Source organism: Oncorhynchus nerka, linkage group LG19 (genome assembly GCF_034236695.1).
Source record: "Oncorhynchus nerka isolate Pitt River linkage group LG19, Oner_Uvic_2.0, whole genome shotgun sequence".
NCBI lineage: Eukaryota > Metazoa > Chordata > Actinopteri > Salmoniformes > Salmonidae > Oncorhynchus > Oncorhynchus nerka.
Window position 1 is genome coordinate 9,598,800 of NC_088414.1, and position 16,671 is coordinate 9,615,470.

The 16,671-nt window shown below is 44.5% G+C and overlaps 1 protein-coding gene across 2 annotated transcripts in view; it reads right to left on the reverse strand.

The window, feature by feature from the left end:
* Window positions 1–1,920: 1,920 nt before the first annotated feature.
* LOC115147175 (AP-3 complex subunit beta-1-like) overlaps window positions 1,921–16,671 on the reverse strand; it is a 63,079-nt gene continuing 48,328 nt past the window's right edge. For both annotated transcript variants that reach the window (XM_065004699.1, XM_065004698.1), the window contains 3 exons: window positions 16,294–16,391; window positions 15,267–15,405; window positions 1,921–2,846 (listed from right to left, as the gene is read on the reverse strand). In XM_065004699.1, coding sequence (XP_064860771.1) covers window positions 2,693–2,846; window positions 15,267–15,405; window positions 16,294–16,391 — 391 coding nt within the window. In that variant the 3' untranslated portion in view covers window positions 1,921–2,692. The remainder of the gene's footprint in view (window positions 2,847–15,266; window positions 15,406–16,293; window positions 16,392–16,671) is intronic.

The following is a 16,671-nucleotide window of genomic DNA, read 5'->3' on the forward strand; positions in this document are numbered from 1 at the left end:
ACACTCCAACACACAGGCAACTCTGTTCATTATCTATCCTGATTGCCTAGTCACTTTTACATGTACATATTACCTCAACTACCTCGTACTCTTGCACATTTGCTCAGTACCCAGTACTTCTTATATATAGCCTCGTTACTACCTGGTACTCCTGCACATTGGCTCGGTACGGTACTCCTATACAGTCTCGTTACTACCTGGTACTACTGCACATTGGCTAAGTACCGGTACTCCTTCTATATAGCCTCGTTACTACCTGGTACTACTGCACATTGGCTTGGTACCGGTACTCCTTCTATATAGCCTCGTTACTACCTGGTACTACTGCACATTGGCTAAGTACCGGTACTCCTTCTATACAGTCTCGTTACTACCTGGTACTACTGCACATTGGCTCGGTACCGGTACTCCTTCTATATAGCCTCGTTACTACTGCACATTGGCTAAGTACCGGTACTCCTTCTATATAGCCTCGTTACTACTGCACATTGGCTCGGTACCGGTACTACTATACAGTCTCGTTACTACCTGGTACTACTGCACATTGGCTCGGTACTGGTACTCCTATACAGTCTCGTTACTACCTGGTACTACTGCACATTGGCTAAGTACCGGTACTCCTTCTATACAGTCTCGTTACTACCTGGTACTACTGCACATTGGCTAAGTACCGGTACTCCTTCTATACAGTCTCGTTACTACCTGGTACTACTGCACATTGGCTAAGTACCGGTACTCCTTCTATACAGTCTCGTTACTACCTGGTACTACTGCACATTGGCTAAGTACTGGTACTCCTTCTATATAGCCTCGTTACTACCTGGTACTACTGCACATTGGCTCGGTCCCGGTACTCCTTCTATACAGTCTCGTTACTACCTGGTACTACTGCACATTGGCTCGGTACCGGTACTCCTTCTATATAGCCTCGTTACTACCTGGTACTACTGCACATTGGCTCGGTCCCGGTACTCCTTCTATACAGTCTCGTTACTACCTGGTACTACTGCACATTGGCTCGGTACCGGTACTCCTATACAGTCTCGTTACTACCTGGTACTACTGCACATGCGCTCGGTACCGGTACTCCTATACAGTCTCGTTACTACCTGGTACTACTGCACATTGGCTAAGTACCGGTACTCCTTCTATATAGCCTCGTTACTACTGCACATTGGCTCGGTACCGGTACTACTATACAGTCTCGTTACTACCTGGTACTACTGCACATTGGCTCAGTACCGATACTTCTTGTATATGGTCTCGTTTTTGTTATTTTATTGTGTTACTATTTCTAAAAATATATATATATTTAGCAAATTTGACTTTTTAACTCTGCATTGTTGGGAAAGGGCTAGTAAGTAAGCATTTCACTGTAAAGTTGTAGTCGGTGCATGTGACATATACAATTTTATTTGACACCGCACACAAAGCCACTACACAGTAACACTGCATCCTAATTCAACCCACAGACAAACCACTGCAACCTAATCCAACCCACAGACAGTAAAACTGCACCCTAATCCAACCCACAGACAAACCACTGCACGATCCCAACACACACACAGTAACACTGCACCCTAATCCAACCCACAGACAAACCACTGCACGATCCCAACACACACACAGTAACACTACACCCTAATCCAACCCACAGACAAACCACTGCAACCTAATCCAACCCACAGACAAACCACTGCACAATCCCAACACACACAGTAACACTGCACCCTAATCCAACCCACAGACAAACCACTGCACGATCCCAACACACAGACAGTAACACTGCACTCCAAAGCACTGCAACCCAACACACACACACACTCTATAAAGTAACCCTACACACGAACACACTGCACCACAACACTCTACACACCAACCCAAAGCACATGCAAGAATCAAGAGACAAAACACTGTTCGTTCACTTAACCATTTTAATTAACTCAGTTCTTTTCACCAATAGTGATACAGACCTCAATGATTGACGAACACATTTTTGGTTCCCTAAAAAAAACAAACACAGCTTTCTTAATTTATAAAGGCACTTCACAGGCGTTGCTCCGTTGGAAACAACAGTAGGGTTTGGAATGGATGAGGCACAGTAACAGTGGAATTTTAAAAATATTGTCACACCAGATAGGTGGGGTGAAATGTGTTGTTTTACAGGGTCAGCCATAGTAGTACGGCGCCCTAGGAGCAAATCAGGGTTAAGGGCACATCAAATATTTTTCACCTTGTTGGCTTGGGGTATGACAACCAGCGGCCTTTTGGTTAGTAGCCAAACGCTCTAACCGCTAGGCTACCGCTAGGCTACCTTCAGCTAAAAAGAAAAGCACTATCTTGTTTATATCAATGTCATACACTATATAGCATCATGGTAGTTCATTCGTCTTGGCTTTTGGCTCTTGAAACGCTTCAGGAGGTTTCAAATTCCAATAACAGTATTTAAATAAAGCTATAAGGAATCTAGGAGTGCTTTTCTCTAAGCAATAACAGAAGAAAAAAAAATGTTTCTGGAGCCGTTCCGAGATCTCCTTGCCTGCATGTCAGTGGGTGTGTGTGTGACAGAATGCAAGAGAGGAAGAAAATGAGAGAGAAAGACATTGTGTGTTTTTGGATGAATGAGATGGAGATGTCATCATGGCAGCGGTGTTTTTCTCTGTGTGTTGGAGGACTGGGGCTAGGGGGCGCTCTAGGCCCGGGCCAGGGCACTTTTCAGGTCGCGGAGCAGCATGGGGCCCATGACACTCTTCTCTGTGTTGATGGTGATCAGAGCTGCAGACGACTCCCTCAGCTCCACCGTCACCAGCACCACAGCTCCACTACTGGCCGTCTTACCAGCAAACCTACAGGGAAAAGGAGATCGGAGACTGGGTTACAACACAGTGGGGTACAGGGTAGCACGACCAAATAGATATATGAGAGAGGGTTACAGAACAGGTAACATGACGGACCAGATATACAGTAGAAGACAGGGTAACAGGACAGACTAAGAACACGAGAAATGGTTACAGGAATGAGTAGATACAGGATAACATGACTGACGATACAAGAAAGAGAATTACTGAACACACATTTAGTCTAATCTGGGGCTAGTACTCCAAGTTCAGGGACCAAAGTAAAAGGCTGAATAGCTGACCTATAACTAAACTGCATGAAATTAAAAATCAATGTAGGTGCCAGCTGCCTATGCACACCGAGCCCATCATAAATCCTCAACTAAGAAACATTCCAAAACATGACAAATCCTGCAATTACACAGCATTAGTAAGGTGTGTGAGTGAGTGGGAGAAGAGAGAGAGGAGAGAGGGAGAGAAAGTCTATTATCCAGCTAACTAAAAAGCCATTAGGGAGGAGACACACCATTCTGTCAATCAAACACATTCACCCCTTTTTCCCCAGTGAGAGTGTGGGCCCCTGAGGAACAGCCCCCACCCCTCCTTCCCCCTGGGAGAATTCTCAGCAGCCCAGTTTCCTAGGACACCAGCCCCGCAGACAGGGGACCAAAATAGGGTGCACATGGTGCCCATTGAGGGTGCTAACAAGAGCCAAGCAGGGGCCCTGACCCGGGGTGACCCAGCCCCTATTTAGGGTGACAGGCCTGGGCTGAGCCCCCTCTCCCCTGTTCCCTCTGGTCCTCTGGAGCCCCACGTGGCTGACAGGCTGACACCACCCAGCCATCTGCCTCCGTTTAGCACTACATCCCTGGGACAAAGACCCCCTGCGTGCCCCTGGTTAGGCCTCACAAATAACCGTTCTTAGGACTGACAACCAGCCCACAAAGACCCTCCTTCAGGCCTGATAATACCCCAGTAAAGAGCAGAGGAGAGAGGAGCCCCCTCACAGCAGATCGAGCTGGAGCGGAGCCTGTAGGCAGGACCAGGGGTCACCAGCTGTCACCGTCTCTGGGTACAGATAAACGGCACGACCACCAATTAACGCACACTGTGGCACGCACACAGTAGTGTGTCTGGCTGTGCCTCTGGGGAGCGGCTAAATTACCATCAACAGAAGAGAGGGAGTTTATCAGGCAGCTCTCACAGTCCTCTCAGACTTAATTAAAATATTAGCCACTTCAACAGGATACACACTCCACTGAAAACACCACTAATCCCTCGCCCCTCTCTCCCTCACCCATCTTGCCCTCCCTCCCTCCCTCCACTCTTCCCTTTCCTCTTATTGTTAAATATGAAGTATTAGCCAAAAAGTGTGATGTAAGTTCAGCAGTTGTATAGGCCTCAATATGTAATTTTGCCAACTTTGTTATTTATCACAGGACATCACATGTAATTGCACAAACTAGTGTTTAAAAAAAGTAGCCAATGTGTTCTGTGCTTTAGCCTCTTTCCATGCCAGCAGCCTGAGGTGTGTGTGTGTGGTCCCTGTGGCTTTGTTAATGGGTTTAGGATATAAATCTATCATTAACACTAACACTGCCCTGAGGCTGCTCTTTGAGGCTGCTCTCGCTCTCTCTCTCTGGAGACACTGGTTGGAACACTGCAGCCCAGTGAAGACTGTTGGATTTGTCACTGGATGGTGTGTACTTCTAAGAGAGTTTGGTTTGTGTGCGTGTTCTCTCTGTACAGGTCAGTTTGGTAGTGGCGGACAATTACTTGATCCATTAGTTCTGTGCTGAAGGCCTCAGGGCAGGATGCTGCCTGGTTCTGATTTCTCACACACACACACACACACGACTAGAGGAGAACAATCATAACGGGGCACACACAGTGGAGAGCCGAGGAGCATCCATTTACAAACCAGACGTGACCCAACTCTTTACTTCCACACACAACCAGAGAGGGAGCGATCAGCGGGGGTGATGGTGGTCTAAACCAGGTCATTGGTATTCCCGTGCTCTCTTCAGGCAGGCGTGTGTGGGGCTAAACACTGGATTAATTGCAGCGTATGAAAAGAAAATCATAACCCCTGGACTTAGAGGGGAGATTGGCATCGATCGCCAGGCTGCCGCTAAGCATCACTCTCCAATTATCTGTGTTTCTCCTCAGTGGAAAGAGCCTCACCCTGTTGCCATCTGCCTCCCCTGTACCTCCCTCCATCCCTCCCTCCCTCATCATGCAAACACTAAGTGGGCTTCACCTTTACATTCAACCTTAGGCTGAGTCCGGAAGAACAACGTTCAGTCTGCCACCTACCACAACCAACTGGCTCTGAGATGGTTCACAATTATGCCTGGTTGGATTTATATAGAGCTTTTCCAGGTGCTCAAAGCGCTTTGTGGATATATTCAACTTCACAAGGACAGATGTGTTAACTAATGCAGGGCTGGGGTTGGGGAGAGAGAGAGTACTCACACATACATTGTTATTGGTTATGTTCAGAAATAACCATTGCTACCACTGTTTTTAGGGAGCAAAGCAAAGCGTTCATAGAAGACCAGCAGGGTCATTCAGAGGTCAAGACAGGAGGTGCGAAAGAAAGGGAGTCAAAAAACAGCAGGTCAGGGACAAGGTAGCACGTCCGATGAACAGGTCAGGGTTCCATAGCCAGAGTAAATATGAAGTTGGTCCCCCCTTTGTCACTATAATAGCATCCACTCTTCTGGGAAGACTTTCCACTAGCTATTGGAGAATTGCTGCGGGGACTTGCTTCCATTCAGCCACAAGAGCATTAGTGAGGTTGGGCACTGATGTAGGAAGATTAGGCCTGGCTCGCAGTCAGCATTCCAATTAATCCCAAAGGTGTTTGATGGGGTTGAGGTCAGGGCTCTTTGCAGGCCTGTCAAGTTCTTTTACACTGTTTGGACCTCATTGTGCACATTGTCATGCTGAAACAGGAAAGAGCCTTCCCCAAACTGTTGCCACAAAGTTGTAAGCACAGTATTGTCTAGAATGTGATGGTATGCTGTAGCGTTAAGGGGCCTAGCCCGAACCATGAAAAACAGCCCCAGACGCTTGGCATTACGCCTTGTGATCTTCGGCTTGTGTGCGGCTGCTTGGCCATGGAAACCCATTTCATGAAGCTCCCGACAAACAGATCTTGTGCCGATTTTGCTTCCAGAGGCAGTTTGGAACTTGGTAGTGAGTGTTGCAACTGAAGACAGACGATTTTTAACGCGCTACGCGCTTCAGCGGTCCTGTTCTGGGAGCTTGTCAGGCCTATCCCCTTCGCAGCTGAGCCGTTGTTGCTCCTAGACGTTTCCATTTCACAATAACAGCACTTACAGTTGACCAGGGCAGCTCTAGCAGGGCAGAAATTTGACAAACTGACTTGTTGGAAAGGTGGCATCCTATAATGGTGCCATGTTGAAAGTCACTGAGCTCTTCAGTTTGGCCATTCTATTACCAATTGCCTACGGAGATCGCATGGCTGTATGCTAAATAGTATACACCTGTCAGCAACGGGTGTGATTGAAATAAACAAATCCACTAATTTGAAGGGGTGTCCACATACTTTTGTCTATATAGTGTACCCTTGGACTTCCAGTCATTGCGCTAACACTAGTTAGCAATTGCGCTAGTTACCAACTTCCTTCAAACTGCACGCATAGACATAAAAAACGGTATCCATCCTCATTGCCAAAATCCCATAGTATCCCCTTAATGGTTTAGATTTGATTTTTTTCATGCGGCATTCAAATATGGCCTGTACCTATAGATTTCGCATATAGACTCAATGAATTAGCCTCTAAAAAGAACTTGAGAATCATTAGTTGCCGCATTTAACAAACGGCCACGCTACACCAGACCAGGGCTATAAGAACTGAACCAACGGACATGGGGCCATGAAATTTGGTACGTAAACGTCTGTGCGAATATAAAAGTCTCCGCAACCATAGATTGGCAACAGTGGCATAATATATTCACACCCTATAAGAAATGAACCATAATGTGTGCCATTCTCACCTCGTCGCCTCTGGACAAATTGCCTTGAGAAATTCTGGAGAGTCCCAATTGCCTTAACTAAAGGGTGTATACACTTGTGTATTTCAATTTGCACATCACAATCAATACAATTCCTAAACCTTACCAAATTCACGCCGTAACACAGGTGACTACATGATGGACACGCTCAAATGCACAAGGAGTCAAGAACAAAAGTGTTAAAAGAAGAATTCTAAAACCACAAAATCATATTGAACATATTTGGTACGTAGATTTAAATGAATCTCAAATTAGTTTGATTAAAGTCCCATAATTCACCGCAATACAGTGGCTTTGGAAAGTATTCAGACCCTTTTTCCACTGTTACAGCCTTATTCTAGAATGGATTAAATAGTCCCGCCCCCAATCAATCTACACACAATTCCACAGAATGACATTTTTGCAAATGTTAAATATATTTAAAAAAACTGATATAACACTGACGTAAGTATTCAGACCCTTTACTCAGTAGTTTGTTGAAGCACCTTTGGCAGCGATTACAGCCTTGAGTCTTCTTGGGTATGACGCTACAAGCTCGGCACATCTGTATTTGGGGAGTTTCTCCCATTCTTCTCTGCAGATCCTCTCGAGCTCTGTCAGGTTGGATGGGGAGCGTCGCTGCACGGCTTTTTTCAGATCTCTCCAAAGATGTTCGATCGGGTTCAAATCGGGGACATTGAGGCTTGTCCCGATGCCACTCCTGCGTTGTCTTGCCTGTGTGCTTAGGGTCAATGTTCTGTTGGAAGGTGAATCTTCGATCCAGTCTGAGATCCTGAGCAGGTTTTCATCAAGGATCTCTGAACTTTGCTCCATTCAGCTTTCCCTCAACCCTGACTCGTGCCCCAGTCCCTGCTACTGAAAAACATCCCCACAGCATGATGCTGCCACCACCATGCTTCATCGTATGGAACCTGGTGCCAGGTTTCCTCCAGACGTGAAGCTTGGCGTTAAGGCCAAAGAGTTCAATCTTAGTTTCTTCAGACCAGAAAATCTGGTTTCGCATGGTCTGAGTCCGTAGGTGCCTTTTGGCAAACTCCAAGCGGGCCGTCATGTGCCTTTTACTGAAGAGTGGCTTCGGATTGGCCACTCTACCATAAAGGCCTGATTGGTGGAGTGCTCCAGAGATGGTTGTCCTTCTGGAAGGTTCTCCCATCTCCACAGAGGAACTATGGAGCTCTGTCAGAATGACCATCGGGTTCTTGGTCACTGACCAAGGCCCTTCTCCCCCGATTTCTCAGTTTGTCTTGGCAGCCAGCTCTAGGAAGAGTCTTGGTGGTTCCAAACCTCTTCCAATTAAGAATGGAGTCCACTATGTTCTTGGGGACCTTCAATGCTGCAGAATTTTTTTGGTACCCTTCCCCAGATCCGTGCCGACACAATCCTGTCTCGGAGCTCTACAGACAATTCCTTCGACCTCATGGCTTGGTTTTTGCTCTGACAACTGTGGGACCTGTGCCTTTCCAAATCATGTCAATCAATTGAATTTACCACGGGTGGACTCCAATCAAGTTGTAGAAACATCAAAGATGATCAATAGAAACAGGATGCACCTGAGCTCAATTTCAAGTCTCATAGCAAAGGGTCTGAATACTTATGTAAATAAGGTATTTCAGTATTTTTTTATATTTTTTAATACAGTCGCAAAAATGATTTAATCAATTTTAGAATAAGGCTGTAAAGTAACAATTTGGAAAGGGGTCTGAATATTTTCCGAATGCACTGTATACCAATAGGGAAAATATTTCACAAATCTTAACCTAAACCATTCGTCAAATTGACCCCAGAATTGGTCTATAAATCGCAACATTTTAAGAACGATTACCTGCGTCATCAGACCTACAGACCAAACTTAACTGGCATCATCCTTGTGGTATTGAGGGATACACACGGTAATGCTTCCACTGGTTGCACATTACGGACGATAGTTCCTACATGACCCTGCTTTGTTATCCAAATTCTATTGGTTTTCCCCTTTGTCATCCTGTGAACCCCGTGCAGCTCACAGCTAGACTTATTTGGTTGCACATTCAGCAAGAAAGTTCAAACCCAACACAATTTGGAAGCCGACAGAATATTGAAGCTAATATTATCACGCCAAGAAAGTTCTTTAGACTGCAAATTGTTGGTATTATCAAATAACGATGACAGTTATGATTATTTAAATAATGGAATAACATATTGAACATCCTCATTCATCTCATTTAATAGGACAAAACGTTTATTTGGATTTAACTTCGTATATCAGTCATCACCAAATGGAAACCAAAAAAAAAAAACTGGATATATGAATCGATTATATTGAAGCAAAGCGAAAACATAGCTTACAATTGCAAAGGTGCACTTTTAGAAATGAAGGTCTCTAACCAACCAATGCATACAAATACAATCAAATTTGCTTTCAAACTGAGTGAAAAATAGAGCAGATTTATTCTATTCCTCCTGTTTAGACACAAACAAGAACAGCTTTTTCTACATTTGCTTTTCTGCTTGATTTATTGCCAGCCTCCTTTCCAGCAATCAATTGGGCTGTGTTGAAGTGGTGGTTAGGGTTTCCTCGGTTACAACAGGGCTGCACCCTGCTGGTGATTAACGGGACTACATGTCTGAGAGGTAGATGTGTGTGTGTGTGTGTGTGTGTGTGTGTGTCTCAACACACCAAAGAACCTGAGATATGCAGTAAAGCACCACAAAAGAATATAAAATGGTATCACATGATACCATTTTCAGTTCATTATTTCTAAACCTTGACCCCCAGGCATGGATGTGCTGGTGCCCAGGCCAGAAAGGCCTGTCCCTGGGGAGAGGTGGTCCTAGTGGAGGTCACCTCCATCATAGTAATATTAATGCAAAGTGACCTCCACAATGAGCTCTCAGCGTGTGTATCCACTCATATCGATCCCTCTCATTCCTACTGTGTGTGTTTGTAAGCATTAGTCTGTGGGTCTGTGTCTGTGAGCACTAGTAGTTGTGCAGCAGACATAACCCCACCTATGAGACACAACCTTCTATTTGGGATTTTCAGATCTGAAGGAAACCGTAGATGGCTCCATCTAACCTTACAGTATATACCTGACCCTTTCAGCTCTGCAGACACAGAAGGGGAGGCTCTTCGGTAGGCTTTGGTGGTATCCAGATTTTCATATTGTCATTCCATCCTCCTCTCATACAGGAATTTATGGTATTACCGGCATAGCACACAAGGGGGCGCTAGAAAATCCCATTAGGACTAACAGAATGCTATCCAAATCAGCACAAGCGAATAGCAAAATCACAGATGCTGTTAGCTAAAGAATTTGAAAAGCACATAAAGTTATACAAGCATAGCTGGTAGCTACCAAATAAAATGTTCGGTGAGTGTGGGCATTTACAAGAAAAAGTGAACGAGAGAAATTCTGCAAATGAACAAAGTAGTGATGCATGCTTTTCTGAAGGAAGGCCAACATGTGTACACAGAGAACAGAGGAGAAAAAACAACAGCCTCTATTTTGAAGCACAGGGGAAAAAATGACAACCTAAACAGAGCTCTTTGACTTCTGGCAGAAAACCATAAGATATCTGATGGCAAATATTTAGTAGTGACTTGCATACAAGTGTAACTTCATCATCTCATGTGTGCTGCACAACAGAGACTTGCCGATAGAGCTTCAAGTTCCTTGGCGTACACATTAGAGGTCAATCGATTACGATTTTTCAACGCCAATACTGATTATTGGAGGACCAAAGAAAGCAGATAGCGATTAAAATATGCCAATTTTTTAATGACAATTACAATACTGAATAAACACTTATTTTAACTTAATATAATACATCAATAAAAATCAATTTAGCCTCAAATAAATAATGAAACATGTTCAATTTGGTTTAAATAGGGCAAAAACAAAGTGTTGGAGAAGTAAAAGTGCAATATGTGCCATGTAAAAAAAGCTAACGTTTGAGTTCCTTGCTCAGAACATATGAAAGTTGGTGGTTCCTTTTAACATGAGACTTCAATATTCCAAGGTAAGAGGTTTTAGGTTGTAGTTAATATAGTATTTATAGGACTATTTCTCTCTATACCATTTGTATTTCATATACCTTTGACTATTGGATGTTCTTATAGGCACTATAGTATTGCCAGTGTAACAGTATAGCTTCCGTCCCTCTCCTCGCCCCTACCTGGGCTCGAACCAGGAACACATCGTCAACAGCCACACTCGAAGCAGCTTTACCCATCGCTCCACAAAAGCCCTTGCAGAGCAAGTGGAATAACTACTCCAAGTCTCAGAATGAGTGACATTTGAAACGCTATTAGCGCGCACCCAGCTAACTAGCTAGCCATTTCACATTGGTTACACCAGCCATTAGGCTGATAGGCTTGAAGTCATAAACAGCGCTGTGCTTGCGAAGAGCTGCTGACAAAACGCACGAAAGTGCTGTTTGAATGAATGCTTACGAGCCTGCTGCAGCCTATCATCACTCAGTCAGACTGCTCTATCAAATCATAGACGTAATTATAACATAACACACAGAAATACGAGCCTTTGGTCATTAATATGGTCGAATCCGGAAACTATCATCAACTATCATTTTATCTAAAGGGTGGCATCCCTAAGTCTAAATATTCTTGTTACATTACACAACCTTCAATTTTAAGTCATAATTACATAAAATTCTGGCAAATTAGTTAGCAATGCCCAAACTGTTGCATGTACCATGACTCTGCGAGCAATGAACGCAAGAGAAATTACAATTTCACCTGGTTAATATTGCCTGCTAACCTGGATTTCTTTTAGCTAAATATGCAGGTTTAAAAATATATACTTCTGTGTATTGATTTTCAGAAAGGCATTGGTGTTTATGGTTAGGTACAGTCGTCCAACGATTGTGCATTTTTCCGCAAATACGCTTTTGTTAAATCATCCCCCAGCGTTGCATCGATTATATGCAATGCAGGACACGCTAGATAAACTAGTAATATCATCAACCATGTGTAGTTATAACTAGTGATTATGATTGATTGATTGTTTTTTATAAGATAGGTTTAATGCTAGCTAGCAACTTACCTTGGCTTAGTGTATTCGCGTAACAGTTAACTGTAAGGTTGCAAGATTGGATCCCCCGAGTTGACAAGGTGAAAATCTGTCATTCTGTCCTTGAACAAGGCAGTTAACCCACTGTTCCTAGGCATAAGAATGTGTTATTAACTGACTTGCCTAGTTAAATAAAAAGGTATATATATATATATTTTTTTAAATCGGCACCAAAAATACCGATTTCTGACATGAAAACTTGAAAAATCGTCCATTCCAATTAAATCGGTCGACCTCTAGTACACATCACTGACAAACTAAAATGGTCCACCCACACAGACAGTGTGGTGAAGGCGCAAAAGCGCCTCTTCAACCTCAGAAGGCTGAATATATTTGTCTTGGCACCTAAAACCCTCAATCTTACAGATGCACAATTGAGAGCATCCCGTCGAGCTGTATCACTGCCTGGTACGGCAACTGCACTGCCCAAAGTCGCAGGGCTCTCCAGAGGGTGGTGCGGACTGCTCAATGCATCACCGGGGGCAAACTATCTGCCCTCCAGGATACCGACAGCCCCCGATGTCACAGGAATGCCAAAAAGATCATCAAGGACAACAACCACCTGAGCCACTGCCTGTTCACCCCACTATCATCCAGAAGACTATGTCAGTGCAGGTGCATCAAAGCTGGGACCGAGAGACTGAAAAACGGCTTCTATCTCAAGGCCCTCAGACTGTTAAACAGCCATCACTAGCACATTAGAAGCAGCTGCCCTATATACAGTTGAAGTCGGAAGTTTACATACACCTTAGCCAAAAACATTTAATCTCACCTTTTCACAATCCCTGACATTTAATCCTAGTAAAAAAATCCCTGTTTTAGGTCAGTTAGGATTACCACTTGATTTTAAGAAAATGAAATGGTAGAATAATAGTAGAGAGAATGATTTACTTCAGCTTTTATTTATATCACATTCCCAGTGGGTCAGAAGTTTACATACACTCAAATTATTATTTGGTAGAACTGCCTTTAAATTGTTTAACTTGGGTCAAATGTTTTGGGTAGCCTTCCACAAGCATCCCACAATAAGTTGGGTGAATCTTAGCCCATTCCTCCTGACAGAGCTGGTGTAACTGAATCAGATTTGTAGGCCTCCTTGCTCACACACGCTTTTTCAGTTCTGCCCACAAATGTTCTATAGGATTGAGGTCAGGGCTTTGTGATGGCCACTCCAATACATTGACTTTGTTGTCCTTAAACCATTTTCCACAACTTTGGAAGTATGCTTGGGGTCATTGTCCATTTGGAAGACCCATTTGCGACCAAGCTTTAACTTCCTGACTGATGTCTTGAGAAGTTGCTTCAATATAACCACATCATTTTCCTCCTCATGATGCCATCTATTTTGTGAAGTGCACCAGTTCCTCCTGCAGCAAAGCACCCCCACAACATGATGCTGCCACCCCAGTGCTTCACGGTTGGGATGGTGTTCTTCGGCTTGCAACCCTCCCCCCTTTTCCTCCAAACATAATGGTCATTATCGGATTCAAGTCTGGGCTCTGTATTGGCCACTCAAGGACATTGAGACTTTTCATCAAGGTTCTCTCTGTACTTTGCTCGGGTCAGCTTTCCCTCAATCCCGACTAGTCTCCCAGCTTGCTCAGTTTACCCGCACGGCCAGCTCTAGGAAGAGTTATGGTGGTTCCAAACTTCTTCCATTTAAGAATGATGGAGGCCACTGTGTTCTTGGGCAAATTCAATGCTGCAGAAATGTTTTGGTACCCTTCCCTAATACGGTCTCTCGGAGCTCTCCAGAAAATTTCTTCGACCTCATGGCTTGGTTTTTGCTCTGACATGCACCGTCAACTGTGGGACCTTTCTATAGACAGGTGTGTGCCTTTCCAAATCATGTCCAATAAATTTAATTTAACACAGATGGACTCCAAGTTGTAGAAACATTGATGATAAATGGAAACACCTGAGCTCAATTTAAAGTCTCATAGCAAAGGGTCTGAATACTTAATAAGGTATTGCTGTTTTTAAACTTTTTTTACTCCTTTTTCATGATATCCAATTGGTAGTTACAGTCTTGTCCCATCACTGCAACTCCAGTACGGACTCGGGAGAGGCGAAGGTTGAGAGCCGTGCGTCCTCCGAAACACAACCCTGCCAAGCCGCACTGCTTCTCGAGACACTGCTCGCTTAACCCGAAAGCCAGCCACACCAACATTTTTAAAGGTTATGCATGCCAACATATTAACCAAGAATTAAGAGTTGGCAAAGTGGTCATGTCAGGTGAAAATGATATAAAACAGTTTACCATCGCAACATTTGGATGTACATTCACAATCAAGCTGGCGATGCCTCATCGGGATTGGTTATTCCCCATCATTTGCAACAATGTCAATTAGCACCAGAGACTCTATTTCGATCAGAGGAAGAAGCATATAGATGCTCCTTGTATCTTTGGTTGTCACCTTTCCATTGCCTCAAACTGTCATGATGACCAGCTGAGATACTTTTAGCAGGTGACTTGACTCCTGGCTCAGTTTGTCTGAACCGGTTGTCTGAACCGGTTGTCTGAACCGGTTGTCTGAACATCCTGAAACCAACTCTGAGCTGGGATTTTTTTTGTCTTCAAAAAAACAAAAAACAACAACAGGTGAACAGGAATTCCTAGGAACTTTTGAGACCCTTTGTGGATACAGGCCCAGGTCATCATTGTGAGACCAGAAGAGAGCGTGTCATCATTAAGGGACGGTGAGGAGAGTGCAGCTTCCTCACCAGTCGTCAGCCAGCCAGGAGACAGAGATTGATAGTCCAGAGTCATTTGTCCTATTGGTTATTCTAAATGAAGTATGGGGTTATTGGAGGCAGGCCTCTCCCACCGGCTAACATTGATTTCCACTGATTCTCCTCCCAGCTCACTGTAACCTTGTGCTGGTGTCTCCTATCATCTCCCTCACCTTTTCTACCCCCCCTCTATTTTTCCATCCCCTTCTGTTCTTTTTCTTCCTCCTCTCCCGCATTCCCCTCCCTGTTACTCATCCTCTCGCTCAAACAGAAAGAGACGGGGGAGACAAAGGAAAGGAGGGAGAGAGACGGACATCCAGGATAGAGAGACAGACAGGGAGGTAAAGATAAAGTGAAAGAGGGACAGAGTGGGAGACAGAGGGAAAGATAAAAGGAGAGACAGGAAGAGGGACAGAGAGGAAGTGAAAGAGACATAAGGAAACAGAGAGCGAGAGAAAGAGCCAGAGGGAGGGGTAATTATCCGTCAGGTGTGTGGGTGTGCGTGACGGAGGAGGAAGCTCATTAGCACACCATGTGTACACCAATTACACAACAAGCCTTCACACGCACACACACATCTCACCTGTGGATGTTGTCTTGACCGGATAGAACCACTCCCAGGTTGGCCACGGTTGCCACCTGTCTGCTGATTGGTTGGCGGGTCGTGTTCTCTGCTGCCATGGTGATGGTTGCCGAGCTCTCGTTCATGCCCAGCAGTTTCCCTGATTGGGTGAGAAACAGAAACAAGTGAAATGATGCACTCGCATCACATCGAAGAGGTTGCGCTGCAGGTGCGCGGAAGAAGAATCCTCACTAACTAACTGTTCACAACACACAGCCAGTCTGATTGTGACAAACGACAGGAAATGAACCTAGTTCTGAAGAGCTTGACTGTGAAGGAGACGAAGAAAGAAAGTGCACTTTTGGACCACACAAGAGCTCCCAACACTCCAGAAAGAGCATTTAATGAGGACTGGGGGAGGGAGGGATGGAGTTTAGAGTGAGTGGGGTGGTGGGGGCACAAGTTAGCCAAGGGAAAATACCCCATTCAGGTGGAAATAACAACAAATCTGTTTCTAAAGACCACCTGAAGAGAAGTAAAGTGGTTTGGTTGAAATAATCATCTTTAAAAAGCGAAGGGCGGGTTAATTCTAGCCGTTCGGTCTCCTATCCTCTTCCCTCTGATTGCTATGAGGAGGAGAGCCCAGAATAGGACTATAGTGAATGAAGATTCGTTAATGAATTAACAAGACGAGGAAGGCATTTAGCAGGCACTTAAGAGTGCTGCATTCTCTCAATGCCACTTATATTCACAGGAGAGTGAGGTGTGTGTGTGTGTGTGTAAAATATATTCAACCACTCTTGGGGGGCGAATCAAAGTAGAATGTTTCTTATTGATTCAATTGATAGAAAGCCTCCATAGAAAGCAGTCCAGTCATTATTGGCCCCACTTAGGAAGCCATTACCTACACACTACATATGTTGCTGCTTGGACTAAGGCACACATCTTTCACAGTGACGATAATGCAGCTAATGTTCTGTCTGATTGTGTAAGATAATGATTCGGATATTTATTTATTTTGGGGAGTTAACAGTGTATGATAACTTGCCTTGCTCCTTGCGGAAGTCCTGTTCTGTCATGGTGGCGGGTAGGAAGAGTTCTCCTACAGCAGGCTGGATGGACACACTGAACTGGTCCTCCTTCGTACTGATGGACAAACAGGACGACAGACCAACAAGACCCTCGTTGAAATTAGTGGTGTGTGTGTGTGTGTGTACAGCTGCGTGCGTGTTTGACGTTTTCTCCATCTCCGTTGTGATTGTCATGCAAAACACACTGGGTGATTGGCATTTTAGGAAAGATTGATTTGCTCGGTCCCAAACAGGTTCTCTGATCAACCTATTGATCAGCGAGCAGAGCAGAGACATGGATAAGAGAAGAGAAGAAAATGAGGAGAGGTTCCTTCTACAGCTGGAAGAAAAGCAGG